At 42.5% G+C, this 19,556-nt stretch overlaps 1 protein-coding gene across 1 annotated transcript in view; it reads right to left on the bottom strand.

Moving 5' to 3' along the window:
• The window catches only part of LARGE1 (LARGE xylosyl- and glucuronyltransferase 1), a 366,765-nt gene extending 348,805 nt beyond the window's left edge, over positions 1-17,960 (bottom strand). Inside the window, exon 1 of the mRNA XM_053253740.1 lies at positions 17,774-17,960. Coding sequence (XP_053109715.1) covers positions 17,774-17,879 — 106 coding nt within the window. The 5' untranslated portion in view covers positions 17,880-17,960. The remainder of the gene's footprint in view (positions 1-17,773) is intronic.
• Between the last annotated feature and the right edge of the window lie 1,596 nt (positions 17,961-19,556).

Raw genomic sequence — 19,556 nt, 5'->3', positions numbered from 1 at the left:
GAAATTTCAATTATTAATTGCTACTGTATCTTGACTAGCCCCAAGTCAAACACAGCAGCGAGACCGGTAATTCCTGCTCCTTTAGTTTTTGAGCACAAAACTTGTAATGTATTAAAGGGGTTTAGATTCAGAAAATGGGGTACTAAGAGAACCCCGATCTTCAAAATAAGGCAAGACACTGAGAAAATACCTTTGAATTTTCAAATTTGATCTGGAAATTATTGCCCTTTCAGGTCACACTATGTTTAAGTAAACGTGTTGACTCACTCTTCCCTCTGGAAACGTATTACTCAATCAATCAGAAAAATGCCATCGTCACCGATGCTTAGGTCCTTTGAACAACGTTTGACTTTTGCACAACTTTAGTTTAAAACTTGTACTTTGGGCTTAGAAAAATGCAAATCTGTACCAGTCCCAGTAGCAGCTTTTCATCTTCTGTTATCGGCAATCCCATTTCTGACATGAGGTTCAACATGCATGTTAATGAGTATGGCAACCTGCTGAGGCAGATATCACTTTATTCTGAGGCAGTTTGGATGAGTTTGATGAGACCACACCCAGACAAATGGTTTACAAATAATATCTAGGTTCCAGGGAGTCCAATCCAACTTCCTGTCTTCATATTTTTAATGATAGTCACAACAACTCTTAATGGCAGAAGATCCATGCATCTCCTCTTCTCTCCCAATCACAAGGGGGGAAAATCTAATCATGTAGATGCCCAACAGAGCATGCAAGGATGCTTAGAAGACAACCATAATGAATTTTGTAAGCATCTCCCAGATGTTACTATGTCCTGATTTAATGAATCTAGTTCCAGGAAAAACCATCAGCTGCAGACGCAGCTTTGCACAAAAGGACAGACGTTCTTCCCTCTGTTTCCTGACAGTGGCCTTCAATTACAATCTGTAGTGATGAAATTCAGCAAGAGTGAAGGAAGAAATAAAAAGGAGTGAAACTACTGAAATGAGTCTGTGGAGCCAGATTATTAAATGTCCCACAGACACTGGGGCGAATGACAGCTGCCAGAGTTTCAGAATGGGGGGCTGAAATAGAAGTGAAAAATTAAAATCTTCTTGTGGGTGTGATAGAGATTAATATCTTCTCTCTGATGAGTTGAGTGTGTCCAATCTGTAGCATTCATATTAACATTACTGAGGTGCATATGCAAAAAAACACAAAAATACCCAGCAATATAATGAGTAACAGCAGCACAGTATAGAAGGTAAAAGCCAAATCCTAAAGGAACCAAAGATATATTCTGCAATCAGTGTTTAAGAAGTCTGCCTGAAATCAGCTCACACACACATAACTGGAAAAGCAATTAAGTTTCACTGTATGGATTATCAGCCTGGCCACCAAAAGGGACATTAAAACCCCTCTTAGTTTAACACTTCATTCAGCATTTGTGGTAGACTCCAGTTCAACGTTTGTCCAGCCTTCACTGTTCAGTTAGCCTTGCCCGCTAATACCCATTTGGATGTGCCCTGCTGTTCCCAAGGATTGAGGTTACCCACCTCTCGCTAACCCAACCATCCACACTGGAAACTCAGGAAGAAGGCACATTTGGGTACTGATGACACCTCAATCTATTTCTCTGGTGGCAGTTGCTACCAGCTCATATGGTGGCTACAAAGGGACGAGCCTTCTCTGTTGCTACCCTGAGACTATGGAATGCACTTCCCTGACAATCTCTGACAATTTTTTAAAAGCCCTTAAAGAGCCAGCGTGGTGTAGTGGTTAGAATGCTGGACTAGGACCAGGGAGACCCGAGTTCAAATCCCCATTCAGCCATGAGACTTGCTGGGTGACTCTGGGCCAGTCACTTCTCTCTCAGCCTAACCTACTTCACAGGGTTGTTGTGAGGAGAAACTTAAGTATGCAGTACACCACTCTGGGCTCCTTGGAGGAAGAGCAGGATATAAAATGTAAAAATAAATAAATAAATAAATTTGTTTTTTCACCCAAGCTTTTTAATTTGACTGTTTTAAATTGTTTTTAAGTTTTCATTTTAATTTGTTTTATGTTGCTGTAAACTGCCCATAGATGGAGGTTTGGGGCAGTCTACAAATTTGAGAAATGAAATAAAATAAATAAATAGATAGATAGATAGATAGATAGATAGAGAAAGAGACAGAAAAAACAAACAAACATCACCAAGAGAAGGTATAACTTACCTAAATGCCTACCTGGAGGCCTTAATGGGCTGGGTGAGGGATAACAAACAAATAAGACATATTTATTGTGTGGGGTTGAAACTCAAGAGACAATTTTGATCTACTGGTACTGGATGGAGTCACACTTCCCCAGAAGAAATAGGCAAGCAGTCTAGGAGTGCTTTTCAACCCAAAGCTCTCCCTGGTGTCTCAGGTCGAGGCAGTGTCCAGAGGTGCTTTCTATCAGCTTCGGCTGATATGCCAGCTGTGTTCATTTCCTGAGACAAACAACCTCAGAACAGTAGTACTTATGCTAGTAACCTCCAGACCTGACTACTGCAATGTACTCTATGTGAGGCTGCCTTTGTATCTAGTTTGAAAACTGCAGTTGGCACAGAATGCCAGGCTGATCTCCAGGTCATCTCCAAGAGACCATATTACTCTTATATTAAAAGAACTACACTAGCAACCAATACATTTCCTGGCAAAATACAAAGTGCTGGTCATAACCTATAAAGCCCTAAAGTCCAAGGTATTTAAGACAATGTCTTCTTCACTATGAGTCTCATCGCCCATTGAGATCATTTGGAGAGGCTAGTCTGCAGTTGCCACCAGCTGGTCTGGAGGGACCAGCCTTCTCTGTTGCCGCCCTGAGACTCTGGAATGCATTCCCGACTATGCCTCCCCATCTGACAACTTTTAGAAAGTCTCTAAAGACACATTTATTCACCCAAGCTTTTTAACTAGACTTGTGGTTTTAAACGATTTTAAGGTTTTAATTTCTGTTTTAATTTTTTTAATGTTGTTGTGAACTGCCCAGAGACGTCAGTTTGGGGTGGAGTACAAATCTAACAAACTTAGTTGCCCGGAAATTCCTCTTGCAAGGCAAATTCTCCATCTCATCACTCCAGCTCAGAGACACATTAGGCATGCAGCCTCCAAAATGGCCGCTGTGACAAGGGTGAGGCCCAGAACAGGCCAAAGAGCACCAGAACTGGGTGATGGAAGCAATTTCAGAGGCCGGCAGGGGGAGAAGGCACCTCCAGAGGACCTTCTGAGGCAGCGCTAGCGACCCCTGGAGGAATTAACTAAAAAATTTTTTTCCTAAAAATTGATTTGTGAACACCCCGGAACAGCTGGGGGTGTTCGGTCCGGCACCAAACCGGGGGATGTTCAATCTGGAGCAGAACTGTCGGACCAAGCAGGCAAAGTCAAACCTATTCAACCTTGAATCGGTTTGCGCACCCCTAATCTATAGACCCCCCCCTCTCCTCTCCCAGTGCCTGCAACTAACTGTCAGAGCTAACCTGCGAATGTGTACTGGAGGCAACTCTATGCCATTCTCAGAACATTAACCCCCTAAGGGAAGATCATTACCAGCAAGCTTGCTGAGGTGCTAATGATTGCCTTTGGTAAATTTTTGCTCTTCAATAGAACCTAACCTTGCTTTCAAGGAACATGTCTGTACTCTATTATGTGCTCCTGAGTACTGTAACATGGGTTTATCACAATCAACCTTACCGGTACCTTAATTTATAAGCTGGTTGTATACAGGTATACATTACACCTTAAGCAAAAGCATAGTCACAAAGGGTAGTAACTACCACCCTTCAGAGCAAACCTGATAACAAGAGCTGATTTTGTGGTAGCAAGCATGAATTGTCCCCTTTGCTAAACAGGGTCTGCCCTGATTTGCATGAGTGCTACATGTGAGCACTGTAAGATATTATCCTTACGGCATGGGGCCACAGCTCAGCTCAGCTGAGTAGAAGAGCACCCGCATGCTTGCATGTAGAGGATCCCAATTTCACTCCCTGGCATCCACAGGTAGGTCTGGGAGAGACTCCTACCTGAAACCTTGGAAAGCTGCTGCCAGTCGACATTTGTAAAACTGAGCTAGATAAATCAATGTCTGACTTGGTATAAGGCAGCTTCCTATGTTTCCATGTAACTTAGACTTTCCAAGAAGGAAAAGATGACATTCCAAGGGATTTCCACACAAATGGTCATCTCTTCTGACATCCTCCAAAATCCCACTAGAGTTGACAACACATTTGTACTTCCACCAAGAACACTTCGCTCTTACTTTCAATGTACATGAAATGACCTTGCCCATGCAATAAATTCAAGTGAACTTGCAGATTTACTCACTACTCTGCACATTGGCAAAAGTTCAAAGAACATTTGTTAGAGCTGCTGAAAACCAATAATTATGTACGTACAGAAAAAAAATTGTACTTCAGTTCATATAAAATATGCTATGATCTATAATCTTTCCTTTGAGACTGTTACCTTAAACATCAACCTTTGAAGCAGATTGCAGGAAAGCCATGAAATGCTAGGAAGTCATTACAGAGAATACTACTGAGAAAGAATGTTGCTTGGTGCTAACAGGTCCACTCAAATGCAAGTTATTTGAGAAGAGTTTTAATCAGACCCATCCACAACCTCATTAAAGTTAGGAATTCAAATTTAATCTGATAAACATAAGTCAGTGGGTTTGCACACAGGTGCAATTAGCTGTTTGCCCAACCATCTGATGTGAGCAACAGCATTTCCCCCTCTTTCTTTGCTACTACAATCCACTTTCAAAGGCTGGAAGGAGTTGCAGTGCCATGGCTGCCCTATTATGGTTTTCCTCTTTGGCACAGAAAAACGCATTTTGGTAGGCAAGGAGGTATGGGCATTAGACAGATAGAATGAGGGAGTGTTAGGATGATCAGATAGGTAAGCAAAAGGCCTGACAGCTAATGTGATCTACTGATTAGAGTCGAAGTAGGACTCGGAAAACCTGACTTCAGATTTCCGTTCAACCATAAAGCTTCTTGGAACCATACTAGACAATGAGGCTGTTCTTATGAGCAGCCAAGCCTGAGCTTCACTGCCCATGAGAACCGTGGGATCCATGCAGACACCAATGGTTCCATGGCACCAAACCCAGCACCAAAGCCCAGCTCTTAGCCGGTTAAAGGCGTAAACATGCCCTTAACCTGGCTGCCAGCATTGTGTGTCAGCGCGACATGCATGCAGCTCATGCAGACACAGAAATGGGCACCTACAGTGCCCATCCCTGGTGGGAATCCCCCAGTACACCGCGCTCCATGCACAATGCACTGTCCGATACCCAGAGGCTGGGATGACGAGTCCCAGCCTCTGTTGATCCAGGTCATGTGGGCTTTCACGCTGCAGGGAGCATGTGGGCTTGTGCGCTGTAGGGACAAAGAGCAATTGTCTGGGGGAAGGTAGGTTGAACCCAGCCTCTACCCACCTTGCCCACGCATGAACAGCCCTAATATATTTAATGTGTTGTCTCATGTGTTTATTCTTTTTAAATAGCAGCAAGGGCCCTCCAATCAACATTGGGACATTGGTACAGATAGAGTGGGGCTCTTTGCTCCTCACCATTTTCTGACCTAAAAGTACCGCCCCCAACAACTATTGGGCCCAAAGATGCCATTTGCCATAATGGTACCTTTTGGAGAAAACAGCCAGTGCAGAAAATAGCATGAGGACAACGGTTTAAGGCACTCCCTCCACCTACAACATGGCTGCAATCCAGACTAAGTCCCCTGAAATTGCTTTTTGGAATAAAAACACATGTAGCTAGAGCTGACATATTAAGAATGTTCAGTTTGGCCCTAAGCCAAACCTATCTCACAGGACTGTTGTCAGGATAAATACACATACACAGAGAATTATGTATGCCAGCCTGAGCTCCTTGGAAGAAGATCATGACAAAAATGAAACAAAGACTAAACTCAGGTAAGCTTACCTCCAAATAAGTATAAAGTAACCCACAAGGTTTCTTTGGTGCTGGAGAAGACTTTTGAGGATACCACGGACAGCCAGGAAAACAAACAAATGGATCATAGAATAAATCAAACCAGAATTTTCACTCAAGGCACAAATGACCAGGGTCAAACTATCATAGTTTGGACACATTATGTGAAGATAGAGCTCCCTTGAGAAGTCCATAATGCTGGGGGAAATGGAAGGAAAGAGAAGAGGACAACCAACAGCAAGGTGGATGGACTCGATTATGACAGCAGTGAATGCACCACTGAGAAACCTTAAAGGCCAAGTTGAAGACAGATCACCCTGGAGAGAATCTATCTATGTGGTTGCTAAGAGTCGACACCGACTTGACAGTACTTAATCAATCAATCAATTAAACCCATAAGGCACCGGTAATTCACACAATTCAAATTATTAATTATTATATTAGTGGTTTTTATTAATGAATTTTATGGTGTAAACATTTTAAAGGATAAACACCTTCCATTATATATTAACTGTATGCTTCATTTGGAAAACCTCATATACAGATGCTATCAAGTGAGGAGAATTAAATCCTATTTGCATGAATAGTTTTTATTTATTTATTTATTTATTTTAATAATTGACTGATTAATTGACTGATTACGCAGCTGCTTAAATTTGTTCATCTCTGAAGAATTATTTTTAAAATAAAGAAAGCGGGTGATCTATAGCTCTGATTTTTGTTTTAAAGAAAAATATTCGTTTGTCAACTAACAGATACGATAATTTAAGTTTTACAATTTTCTGAAAAAAACTTGATATTAAAGAAGAATTATTGCAATATTCTCCTTATCTGCACGTATCCTAGAATTTGGAATTCTGGATGTTATTTATAAAGGAGCACTGATGCATTAGTAATCCACCATTCTTCATTTAAAAATAATAATAATAATATAGGCTTTGTTCAGTCTGCTGTGCCTGAGAAGTTTGCTACAGTTTTCAGTTTGCATCTTTTTATTTTCCCTTACAGATTATCACTTCACATTAACATATGTGTACACTGAACAAAACACTGCACCAAAAAAAACCCCTTGAAGTGAACACATGAATGCATCAAGATTCCTTTTTGCACAGTTTTAAATCAGTGCACGTATGCACTTGAGTGGATTTGTAACCTGTAAGGGGAAAATAAGATGCAAACTTAAAACTGCAGCAAATTGTGCAAGCACTAAGTTATGTCATTTGAGCTTGAGTATTTTAAATTGAGTGTGTATATTGATATGGTCTGAGACTAATCCAATAAATTGATATGTATGTATGCAAGCAAGTAGCACGTCTGAAATTAATTTTAGAAGTTCTTCAAGACAGGCAGAGCAGAACACAACAGAGAGCCGTCCTGCGGAACAGCAGCAAAATGGAGCTGTGGACATCCAGTCACACTTAGTATTACATGTGCTGACTTTTCCAGTGCTTTAGATGATCATCTCTGTTTCATAACATAGGGGCAATCTGTAGTGCATAATCTTACAGTTTTAATGTAATTTCACAGTTTTAATGGACATGACATGAGATCTCATCCTTGCTGGTAGCACATGCTTGGTCCTCTCTTTTTAAGGTCTGGCATCAAGTTTTACACACCAAGGAAACCTGGGATTCTCTCAGAAGCACCTTTTCATTCCCCTCTGTTCACGGAAGCTGGACCAACGTCTCATCCACCTGCAATATGGAATGTGCTAATTTTGCAAGGGGTCATTTATGCAGCACTCACTTAGCATGTCAACATGCTATTTTCAGTTAGTTGGTGAAAAAGCATCAAATTAAACTGTGATGGGCCTAACTCTTATGCTAGCAATAAAAAAATCATCACCACAGTTGTCAGTTATTGCTTTTGCTCTTGTTTGAGTTAGAATAGACATCAGTAGGCATAACATAAAGCTATTCTCACATCAAAACCTTCTTAAATTTAATAACTGTGGACTTTTCAATATAGAGAATATTTTCAGTGAGGGAGAATAGAATTTTCTTCCTCCAAACCTACAACATCAGTACAACATAAGGCCTAGGGGACTGATCCAGCCCATGAAGACGTCTTTGCTGGCCCACAGGTAGGCATTAGGGATGAGTACGGAATGTATGAAATGAGTTTTGTTATGGGCGGCAGTATCAAGGCAGTGTGTGCACATGTGCATTCAGAATGGGGTCTTCCTGATTCAACCTAAGCGGGATCCAAAATGAACTGAGAGGACATCCAAAAACTTGTGAGCGTGTGCATGTGCACAAACCTTAGAGGGAATAGTGTGCCTGAATGAAATCACCCCTGATTTGTTTTGTGTCCGAATCTGTCCCTCCAAATCACCCCAGATTCTATTTGGATTTGATTTGATTCAGATTGATTCGAACCACTTATAAGGTCCTAGTGGCACCAAATTTGGATGATGTGTAGGTACCCATGGGTGCCACCTACCACCCAAACTTCAAGGTGGCAGGGCACGTGGTTGATTGTTAATGAGTTTTTAATTTTTTTTAAGGATTTTGTATATTTCCACAATAGGAAATAATGGTGTTTCAAAGTCGCCCTATCCAAACCCTAACATGGATCCCCAGCTTTAATTTTTTTTAAAAAAGCTAAGCTCCGGCCCTTGTAGAAGTTGAGTTATGCAGCAAAATGTGCAGTGACAATTTTTTCTTCATAATGAGTTCCTATGAGGATTGATTGCAAACTTTCCTTTCTTTTAGTCATTCTGATGGCTATTGGACAGTGTCAACTGTCATGTGCCAACTACATCCCCCACCTGCAAGGCAGTGGGGTACTCAGTTTATTTATTTTTTAGGAATATTGAAGTGTTTAGATTCTTTGGTGTCTAATAACCTTTCCTAATAATGAATCCCTATGAGGATTCATTATATGCCTTCATTTCTTCTGTTCATTTTGACTGTCAGTTGACAGTGCCAACTGTCAACTGCCATGTGTCAACTAAACCCCCATGCACACACCCACACACTGGGGTAATCAGTTTATTTTTTTTAGGAATTTCTGGAGCGTTTAGATTCTTCCGTGTCTTCATTACACACCTTCATTTCTTCTGTTCAGTTTGACCCCACTGCTTTGCAGGTCGGGGTGGGGGTGGGGAATTAGTGGCATCCCATGTGCCAACTATCCCCCAATCAGCAAGACACTGGGTACTTAGTTTATATTTTAGGAATTTTTGAGGTGTTTAGACTCTTTGGTGTGTAATAACTCCCCATAGGGATTCATTATGAGAAAAGGTTATTAGACACCAAGAAGTCTAAACACTTGAAAAATTCCTAGAACATAAACTGCATAGTACCCCACTGCCATGCGGGTGGGAGGGGATGTAGTTGGCACATGACAATTGACAGCTGGCACTATCCAATGACAGTCAAAATGAATAGAAGAAATGAAGGTGTGTAATGAATCTTCATAGGGATTCATTAAGGAAAAGTTATGATACACCAAAGAATCCAAACACTTGAAAAATAGTGACCTCACATTTTCCTCCATAACTCCACTTCTACAAGGGCTAGAGCTTAGTTTTGTTTTGTTTTTCAATGAAAGCTAGGAATCTGGGAAAAATAGTACAATGAATCTGAATCTCGAAGTGATTTGAATCTGGCACAATTCTATCTGTACCCGAATCTAGCAAATGGACCACAGGGGCGATTTGATCTGTCTCCAAATCGCCCGATCAGCTAGATTCAGGTACAAATTGATTTGTACCCAAATTAATTTGTATATAACCTAGTAGGTATATCCTGTAACAGCAGCACCCCAGAAAGGTAAAGGGTCACTCTTTCAGTGAGTTCCCTCTCGAAGGAGGACCATCCTCTGACTCCTCCAAAAACTGCCTTACAGCACTTATCTTATGCAGGTTTACTCAGAAATACATTCTACAGTGTATCCAGTGAGGTTTACTCCTAAGCAAGCATGCCTAGGAGTGTAACCCATAAACAACAGCAATTTAGAGAGAGTAGAGGACTTGGCATTTGTTTGGGGCTGGCATTCACTCTAGATGCTCCACCAACTAAGCAAGGACAAAACCTATTTTCTGGCCACTATCCGTGATTAAAATTGTGGGTCCTTTATGAGGGGAAAAGATGCACCCAATAATTACTTTCATTAATGTAATAACGCGCTGAAAACTGACCTCGCCCCCACTCCCTGCCTCATACCAAGTCACAGTTGGTTCTGGCCCACCAGGGCATTTGAGTTGCACATTCCTGCTCCAAACTAAGTCATCAAAACCTGTGATATATCAAGTTGCATACAACCCTCCAGTTTTGCTGCCTGCCTGGGATTGCAAAAACATGGGGTTGTCTGACTCACTGCAGACTGCAAAACCTGATTGGCAGACTACACTCAGCTGGGGGGTCACAGGTTTTGCAGGACTGCTCTAAAGCAGGAACAGGGACCATGGACAGTTCCCAGGTGGAGGGAAAGTGACCACAGCCAGTTGAAATCGCTATTTAGTTTCAGTGAGACTTCTCAGGTCCTCTCTCGACAGAAACCAGTCAAATTTTAAATCACTGTTCATTCAAAGATTGCTTATTTTATTCACTGAGGAATAAACCTCATTCTCTTTTCGTGCTTCAGTATTAGCTTTGTCTTTCAAGCTGTTAGCTAAACAGATGAGAGTCCTTCATCTCCTTTGGGTTTTGAGGTACTGAAACTTTGTAATTTGGGGAATTTAAATCCTTCCAGCCTCTGCAAGAAACAACCACCTCTTTAAAAACAAAAAAATACCCAAAATCACTGAGATTGTTGAACCAAAGAATTGCAGCATAAGTCTGGCATTAAAACTCAGTCTAACTGAACCAATTTGATTGATACATTGTATCTATGTATGCTTATATCTTGCCTTTTCACTCTTACAAGCACTCAAGACAGCTTACAATGACTACACACAGCTAATCTAGCCACCTTAAGTGGCGCAGCAGAGAAATGCTTGACTAGCAAGCTATATGTTGCCAGTTCGAATCCCCACTGGTGAAACACCTATATTGGGCAGCAGCGATATAGGAAGATGATGAAAGGCATCACCTCATATTGCGCGGGAGGAAGCAATGCTAAACCCCTCCTGTATTCTACCAAAGAAAACCATATGGCTCTGTGGGCGTCAGGAGTCAAAGTTGACTTGACAGCACACTTTACTTACTCAATTGAAGGAAAGGCATCTTGCATATGACCAAATGAATGCTACTATGTATGCTCACGAATTTTCACAGAATTCCTCTCATTTGTTGATAAATTCCAAATTTCAATTTTTAAACAATCTAATAAAGATTTTGTTGGAACAAATGTGCCTTATGATTTATTTAAAATATTTATACCTTGCCCCTCCAGTACATTGTTGTTTGGGGTGGCTCATAACATTAATAAAATAGATAACGTAAAATAAGTTAAACAAGTTAAAAAACCAGGCTAAAATCACATTTAAAATTAATTTTGAAAAGAAAAGTTTCAAATTAAGAGTTATGAATAAAAAGCTAAAAAACTGAGAACTATAAAAACGAAAGAACCTACCAGATATAAGTAGCAGATGAAGCATTTTACAGCCTCTTGTTTTTTTAAAACATTGATGAAGGGAGCATGGCAAAGCTCTTCGGGGAGGGTGTTCCAAAGCTCAGGAGCCACCACCGAAAAGGTCCTGTCTCTAGTCCCTGCCAACCAGATCTCTGTTAGTGGCGTGGCCTTGAGCAGGGCCTGAATTGCCAAGGAGGGCCCTGGCAGGTTCATATGGGTGAATGCAGTCCAACAGGTACACAGGCCCCAAGCCGTATAGGGCTTTAAAAGTCAAGACCAGCACCCCTGAATCTAGCCTGGAAGCAAACTGGTAACAAATGAAGCTGCCACAGGACGGGTGTGACATTCATGAAGTGACTTGCTCCCAAGAGCAACTTGCAGCATTTTGGACCAGCTGAAGCTTCTGAACCATCTTCAAGGGGAGCCCTGCATAGAGCACACTGCAGTAGTCCAATCTAGTAGTAGTTTGCCTTGGGAGCTGTTTGCTGCTAATAGGAGTGTTCACAGACCCAGTCTGGATTGGGGTCTAGCTGAAGCAGGTCTGGTATGGTCTGACTACCAAACTCGTTCAGGTATATACTTGTTAAAGGGAATCTGGCGAGGGGCAATTCCTAGCTTATGGACAGTGGGGGAGGGGTGTCAAAAGGAAAAGGTCACGAAAATGCAGAGCTCACAAAAATCAGCTACTCTCCCAAGCTAATCTTCAGGAAGTTTGGAGGAACCTCCACTGTTGTCTCTGCCACCACGACCTGCAAATAGCAGATATCTAACTTTTCTTTCACTCTCCACCCTCCTCCTTAAGTTAGGGACTGCCCCTTTACTTTCAAAGGGCAATCCTCGCCAGATTCCCCTTTACAAGTATACACCCGAACCAGTTCAGACCTGTTCTTTTAGAACCAGGGCTGGTCTGGCTTGAACTCAGTCCATCCGAACTGGGCCGGTTCAAATCAAACTGGCTCGCACATCTCTAGCTGCTAAGACCAGCTGTAGACTCACTAAAAACAGCAGGTGACAGCTGCTTAAAGACTGGGAGTGGAGCCAGAATCACATCAACAAGAGGAAGCTTGGTTAAAAAGTCACATATGAAGACCCTTTCTGCAATGCACTCCAGAGCTGCATAGTCCTTAGCTAATCAGGGGCTTTTATACAATGCAAAGGAGGAGTGGGGAGAGAAGGGGAAGAGAAAAAGAGCACACAAACTCATGCATCTTGAAAACATCACAAATTTCCTGCAACATGGAAGAAATATTCACTGGGGAAATAAGTGAATTTCAGTTTTTAAAAATGGACATAACCTGTGAAAACATGAAAATGGCCATTGGAAACTTAACAAATGATACAGCCCTAATCCTCTTTACCGGCTGCAAAAAAAGGCTACAATATGGCACTAAAAAACAAGAACCGACTCAAAATCATACATCCAGACTAGATTCCACCACCCACCCACCCTTTTCTGGCGATTATTTATAGATTCAGATAGATTTTCTGTGCTCCATGTTTGTTTAGTTTTACCTGCTACAAAACCATGAATGGATTTGAAAAACCAGTCTAGCTGTGCCACAACTTTGCAGGTGGTATTGCATATTGTACTGAAACATTATTTTGCCATTTCATTGCAAAAATATTCTGGGCAGACACTCACTTTCACTTCACAACAAGAAGTGGAGAGGAAGACAGAAAATGTTTCTTTCCCCTCAAATGGCAAAAGATCTTGTCTACATAATGAGCGACCATATCCCCGACCTGATGTAGAAGCCACAGCTATAAAATACGCAAAGTATGATGCAATCGAGAGGTGATCACAAAATTCCTATTTTCTCAGGGGCTTCTACAGAGTGTGATCTGGGGGCCATAATAGTATTTTGCTGCACAAACTAACCGTGAGAGAGCAGGATCCATAATAAAACTGGGTTTCATGATGTTACAAGTATGCCACTTCTCTCTTTTGGATTTTGCATGCAGCAACTATGCATCTCTACATTTCCTACAAGCTGTAAGGAAAACAGACATTTTCTAGTTTTTGATTGGATTTTGCTCTTGATTGGAATTTGGAAGGGGTGTCAAGGGCTGAGAAGGTTACCCTGGGGGCATACAGCCCACAGACTTCTAGTCCCTATACCCTGTAATACTACATATGTGCTATATTCTTCCACCTACAACTTCTTCTCTCCCCACAATTTATTTTCTTCATACAAGACTATGGATATTTACTATGGGTATTTATATACCGCTTCTCAACCAAAGAAGTTCTCAAGGCAGTTTATTGGGGGGGGGGTATTTAAATATACAAAGGACTGCTGCAAAGTTCAAAATTTTCACCCAAAGGAGTATCAAACACTTCTGACTACGGAGCATACACATATACTATAATAGTAATTGTACTTTGCCATTTAATTCTGTCCACCTGTGGTGATCTAACATGTGGCTGGGAGAGCAGGGAACTGCAAGTAGTCTGGGGGCAGCTATTTCTCAGGTGGTGGGCAGAGGGAAATATGGTGGTGAGATTTGAGCAGGCCGTTTCAGGGGGAAATGGTCTAGGCCAGGGGTTCTCAATGTTGGGTCTCCCGATGTTATTGGACTTCAGCTCCCATAATCCCCTGCCCTAGTGGCATTTGGTTGGGGATTATGGGAGTTGAAGTCTAATAACATCTGGGGACCCAATGTTGAGAATCCCTGGTCTAGGCAACTGAGGCCTATTCCTTTGTCTCTCTTCTCTCAGTCCTACAGCTCCAGGGAGTTCTGGGAACACTCCTTCAACAATTAGTGTTCTGCTGTTGAGTGCCAGGTCAGTAAATGCAAAAGCATCTCATCTACTGTATGATTTAATTGTTGATGAGAATGCTGACCTGGTATGTGTGACTGAGACCTGGTTGGGTGAGCTTGGTGGCGTGATTCTTGCCCAGCTCTGCCCTCCAGGTTTCATGATCCTACAGCAGCCCCAACTTGGGTCAGGGAGAAGGAGTTGCGGTCATCTATCCATTCTCCCTTCCAGATGCTCAGTTTGGCAATATCAGAATTTCAAGTGTTTGTCCCTGGGGGTGGGCCTTTGAGGTAGGATAGGGATTCTGTTGGTGTACCAACCACCACCTCAGTCTCCCTTCCTGAGCTGGTGGGAGTGGTCTCAGAGGGGGCATTGGGTTCCCCTAGGCTTATTGTCTTGGAGGATTTCAATGTCCATGTCGAGACCCCCTCTCGATGCTTTCATGACTTCATAGCCGCCATGAAAACCATGGGCCTATCTCAACTAATATTGGGTCCTACTCACAAGGTGGGACATACGCTGGACCTGGTTTTTGCCAACCAGGAACTGAATGATCTGCAGGTGGGGGAGTTTGACATAGCTCCTTTGTCATGGACAGATCATCATCTGGTGGAGCTTAATTTGACTGCTTCAACCTACCTCTGTGGGGGTTGTGGATCAATTAGAATGGTCCACCCCAGAAGGCTTATGGAGCCACTCGGTTTCTAGACAGCTCTTGGGGAGTTTCCAGTGCCCAGAACGGGTGACTCTATTGAGGCCATGGTGTATCTCTGGAATGTGGAGATAACCCCGACTATTGACATGGTCGTTCCTAAATGCTCTCTCTGGCTTGGTGGAGCCTGTTCTGCTCCTTGGAGCTTAGGGCAATGAAATAACTTGGATGACAGCCAGAGCGACGTTGGAGGAAGACTCAAAACAAATCTGACTGAAGACGGGCTAGAACCCATTTTAGGGACTACTTTGTGGCAGTGAAGGTGGCAAAGAAACACTTTTTCTCAACTTCCATTGCATCTGGATAGTGTAGGCCAGCAGAACTGTTTTGTGTGGCAAAATTATTGCTTCACACAGGCCCCTGGGTGACAGGGGAAGAATCATCAGCAGCCCGCTGTGACTAGTTTGCAGGATTCGGACTCCAAGATTTTGGCAGTTCCAGGAGATGTGCCTCAGCAACCATCTGGTTGTGATGGATTATTTTCAATTAGAGCAGCCCGAGGAAGATCCTAGGTAGTGTGTGGGCAACATCATGCGCTCAGGACCCTTGCCCTCCATGGCCAGTAAAATCTGCCAGGGAAGGGAGAAGTAGGTGGTTGGAGCCGATTATTAATGCTTCACTAAGTGAGGACAAGATGCTATCAAGCCTCAAGCAGGCGGTGGTAAAACCACTACTAAAAAAACTTCCCTTGATTCCACCAATTTTGATAACTATCAGCCTGTTTCTAACCTTCCCTTTTAAAGCAAGGTTAGTGTGGTGTCTATGCAGCTGCAAAGGGTCTTGGATGATACATACTATCTAGACCCTTTTCAATCTGTCTTTTGCCCTGGGATTAGGACTGAAACTGCTTTGGTCGCCCTGGTGGATGACCTACACCGGGAACCAGAGAGGGGGAATGCCTTCCTGTTGGTTCTGCTGGACCTCTCAGTGGCATTCAAAACCATCAGCCATGGTATCCTTCTGGACCGCCTCTCATGATTAGGGATTGGGGGTAGTGCATTGGAGTGGTTCCGGTCCTTTCTTGGGAGGAGGTTTCAGAAGGTGGTGCTGGGGAAATTCTGCTCAACTCTTTGGCCTCTGGCCTATGGGGTCCCACAAGGTTCAGTATTGTCCCCCATGCTGTTTAACATCTACATTAAACCACTGCAAGAGGTCATCAGGAGGTTTGGGCTGAAGTGTCATCAATACGCAGATGACACTCAGCTCTATCTTTCCCTGACACTAGATCCTAGGGAAGCAGTGGATGTCCTGAACCAGGGGTTGGAGGCGGTGATGGGCTGGAAGTGGGCTAACAAACAGAGGTTGAATCCAGGCAAGACGGGGGTGCTGTTGGTCAACAGGAAAGCCAATTGGGATAGGGTGATTCAACCAACTCTGGATGGGGTTGTATTCCCCTCGAAAGAGCAAGTGCACAAGCTTGGGGGTGTTGATGGACCCGGCTCTGCTTTTGGATGCTCAGGTGGAGGCAGTGGCCAGGGGTGGCTTTGCACAGCTTCGGCTAGTGTACCAGCTGCAGCTCGAGATGGCATATCTGGCTACAGTTACTCATGCCTTAGTCATGTCATGGCTGGATTACTGCAATGTGCTCTACATGGGGCTGCCCTTGAAGAATATTTGGAAGCTTCAGTTGGTGCAGAATGCAGCTGCCAGGGTTCTCTCTGGAATCGCTCATTCAGAGCATACGGCACCTATTCTGAAAGAGCTGCACTGGTTGCCAATTTGTTTCCAGATCCAATTCAAGATGCTGGTTATTACCTTTAAAGCCCTTAATGACTTGGGCCCTGGATACCTGAAGGAACACCTGCTTCCAAAAGTTTCTGCCCACCCAACAAGATTGTCAGGTGGGCCTTTGCTCCATGCGCCAACATTGAGAGAGGCTGGATTGTCGTACACACAATCCAGGGACAGGGACAGGGCCTTTCTGTTGATGCCCCCAGACTCTGGAGTGCTCTCCCAGTAAATATTTGCTCTGTGACAACTGTGGCTGCTTTTAAAGAATAACTAAATACTTTTTTATTCACTCAGGCTTTTAATTCCTAGAGGCGCCACGTTTCTCAGCTTTCTTGCATTTGTTTCTTTTTAATTGTTTCTAGGCGTTTTATGGTTTTAATGTTTGATTGATTTTAAAGTTTTAAATGTAACTTTTATTGAATTTTATTCTGTATTAGCTTTTGTAAATTGCATTGAGATGCATTATGAAAGGCGGTATAAAAGTTCAATAAAACATAAAAAATAAATAAAATATGCACACAGGTGCCTGACTGATGCTTTTAAAATATTAGATCTAAATAAATTATGTCAGGCAAAGAACCAATGGTTAAATCTCAAATTATTCCCTAAAACAAAAAACAACCAAAAATGAAAACATTCTTTCACAGCAACTGACTCAAGATATGACTGCAGGTTGTCTGCAGCAACGTGTTTTTAAAGAAATATATACACAAGCCTGCTTTCCTTCTTAACAAACCTTATGATTAGTTATCTATATAAAAAAGCTGGTTCAAAATCCACAAATTCAGTTTGTAATAAATCACAGACTATGCTGCTAATAAATCAGTTTGTGCTTTCATCCCTCAAAACAAGTACACCCACAGAAATTAACTACCTAGGAGATCTGGAATATAGATTTTTAAAAATGTCATAGTGCAGATACAAAACAGGAGAACTCACAGCATTTTTTTTTCTTGTAGTGGGTGGGAAAGAGGGAGGTAACAGATGAGAATTTCATCCCATCTGTCCAAACACTGCTGGATCTGAAGCAACAACCAGTTCCCAAACTCACCAGCTCCCCGAAGTCACCAGCTCCCAGAAACCGTTGTGATCAGACAGCCTTTTCCTCTTACCTTCAAAGCTCCCAGCGAACAGGTAAATCCAGGTTATAGCTGGGACAAAAAGCAGAGTCAGAGAAGCAGCCAGGAATTTCCGTCGCCCTCTGCAGATTCCCAGCATTCTCTCAGAAGTGGAGATTCCCAGCCTGTTCCTGTTCCTATGTCGGAAGCATGAAGTCCACAATCTCCCACATATTATTCCCTGAAAGAGAGAGAGGAAAGCATGACCTATACAGCTTAGGCACTCTGCCACCCTCCCCAACCCCTTGTTTTCCACAGGCCGTGCAAAACAAGGACAAAAATAGGCCATGTGCATCGCAAACAACGAAAACAAAATAAAAAATCCAATCCCCATTTCAACATTCTGTAAAATGTCAAACACAATAAATGCAGCCTTAGAAGTATCATGAAAGAGCATAAATCAATAAAGAATCTTATCGTATCAGCTACACACACAACATACATCTTATAAAAAGCAACCATTTTATGCTGCCCTTTGAAACAAAAAACTTCCTCCATTCTCCTTGATGTCTCTGCACAGGTGGTACTCCTGGGTAGATAAAACAGGGCCACCTGTTCAGCTGCCTCTGCTTCCAAAGTGTAGCAGGCAAACTGAGGGCAAGCTAAAAATGGAAGATTTGGAAACCGCAACAAATGTTGTGAAGACCAACAAATTTCCTCTAAGAGCCACTTCATACAAAATATTTTTTAGCTGTACACCTGTACCTTGAAAAATGCGAATGTGACAAATAATAGTTTACCAATGCATGTAGTATGGAGATTCATGCATGAAAGAACCATGATAGACTGCAATTTCTTGCTAAGCGTATACTAAGCAAAGTTAAACTCCGATTTTTGTTCCATAGTGTGTGAAATGTCCCTAGACAATTGTCCAGTTGACCATTTCAATCTGCTCCTTAGCGCTGTCAAGGCATTTGCTCTGCTTCAGCATCATTACCTTGCTAATAAATTATTAAAGTTATGTAGTAGGGCAGGAGGGAGCCTGGCCTTGCAAATCTTCGGGGGCCTATTGAAGTTCATCCTACTTAGACTCCCTTTGGCCCCTCGAAGTTTTGCTTCCTTCTCCCCACTCCTCATTTCCTCTGCTACAGCCTCAGAAAAAACTAAAAATCCCAGGAACACCCATGACATTCCCATGACTTAAAGGCAACAAGGGAGAATGTGTCCTTTTAAATGTCAAATTATGTGAGGTGGCTGCTTGCTCTCTTGTGGCAGGGAGTGACTAAGGCTGGTGTCTGTCTTGTGTTTCTTTTTAGATTGTGAGCCCTTTGGGGACAGGGAGCCATCTTATTTATTTATTATTTCTCTGTGTAAACCGCCCTGAGCCATTTTTGGAAGGGCGGTATAGAAATTGAATAATAATAATTAATAATAATAATAATGATGATGATGAGAAAAGAGGCCCTTGCTAGTCCTGGTAAATAGTTTTAGGCATGGGAGGTGACATGGGGAAGCCAATGCAAAGCTTCACATGGCCAAAGAGTTTGACTCAAAGAAAAGCAAGCTCCCTCAAAGCAGAGTCAAAGGGGGGCAAATGAATGGGGAGCCTTCACAGCTCCGAAGTGGTCCCCAACACAAAGCAGGGCTACTCTTCTGCAAAGGCTACTGAGGGGCAACAATCACCTACATTCAATTTATCCATTCCTTAATTCCTAATTATGGAGCACTCTTTCTTAATTCCTGTGGCTTGTTTGCTACAATTAAAGGAGTAGTAAAATTGACAGAAGAGCCAAAGAAGCTTTTGCCCTAGTCAATTTTCCTCCAAAGGGAAACTAAA

Source organism: Hemicordylus capensis, chromosome 5 (assembly GCF_027244095.1).
Source record: "Hemicordylus capensis ecotype Gifberg chromosome 5, rHemCap1.1.pri, whole genome shotgun sequence".
NCBI classification, from domain to species: domain Eukaryota; kingdom Metazoa; phylum Chordata; class Lepidosauria; order Squamata; family Cordylidae; genus Hemicordylus; species Hemicordylus capensis.
This window is presented reverse-complemented; position numbering and strand designations above follow the sequence as displayed.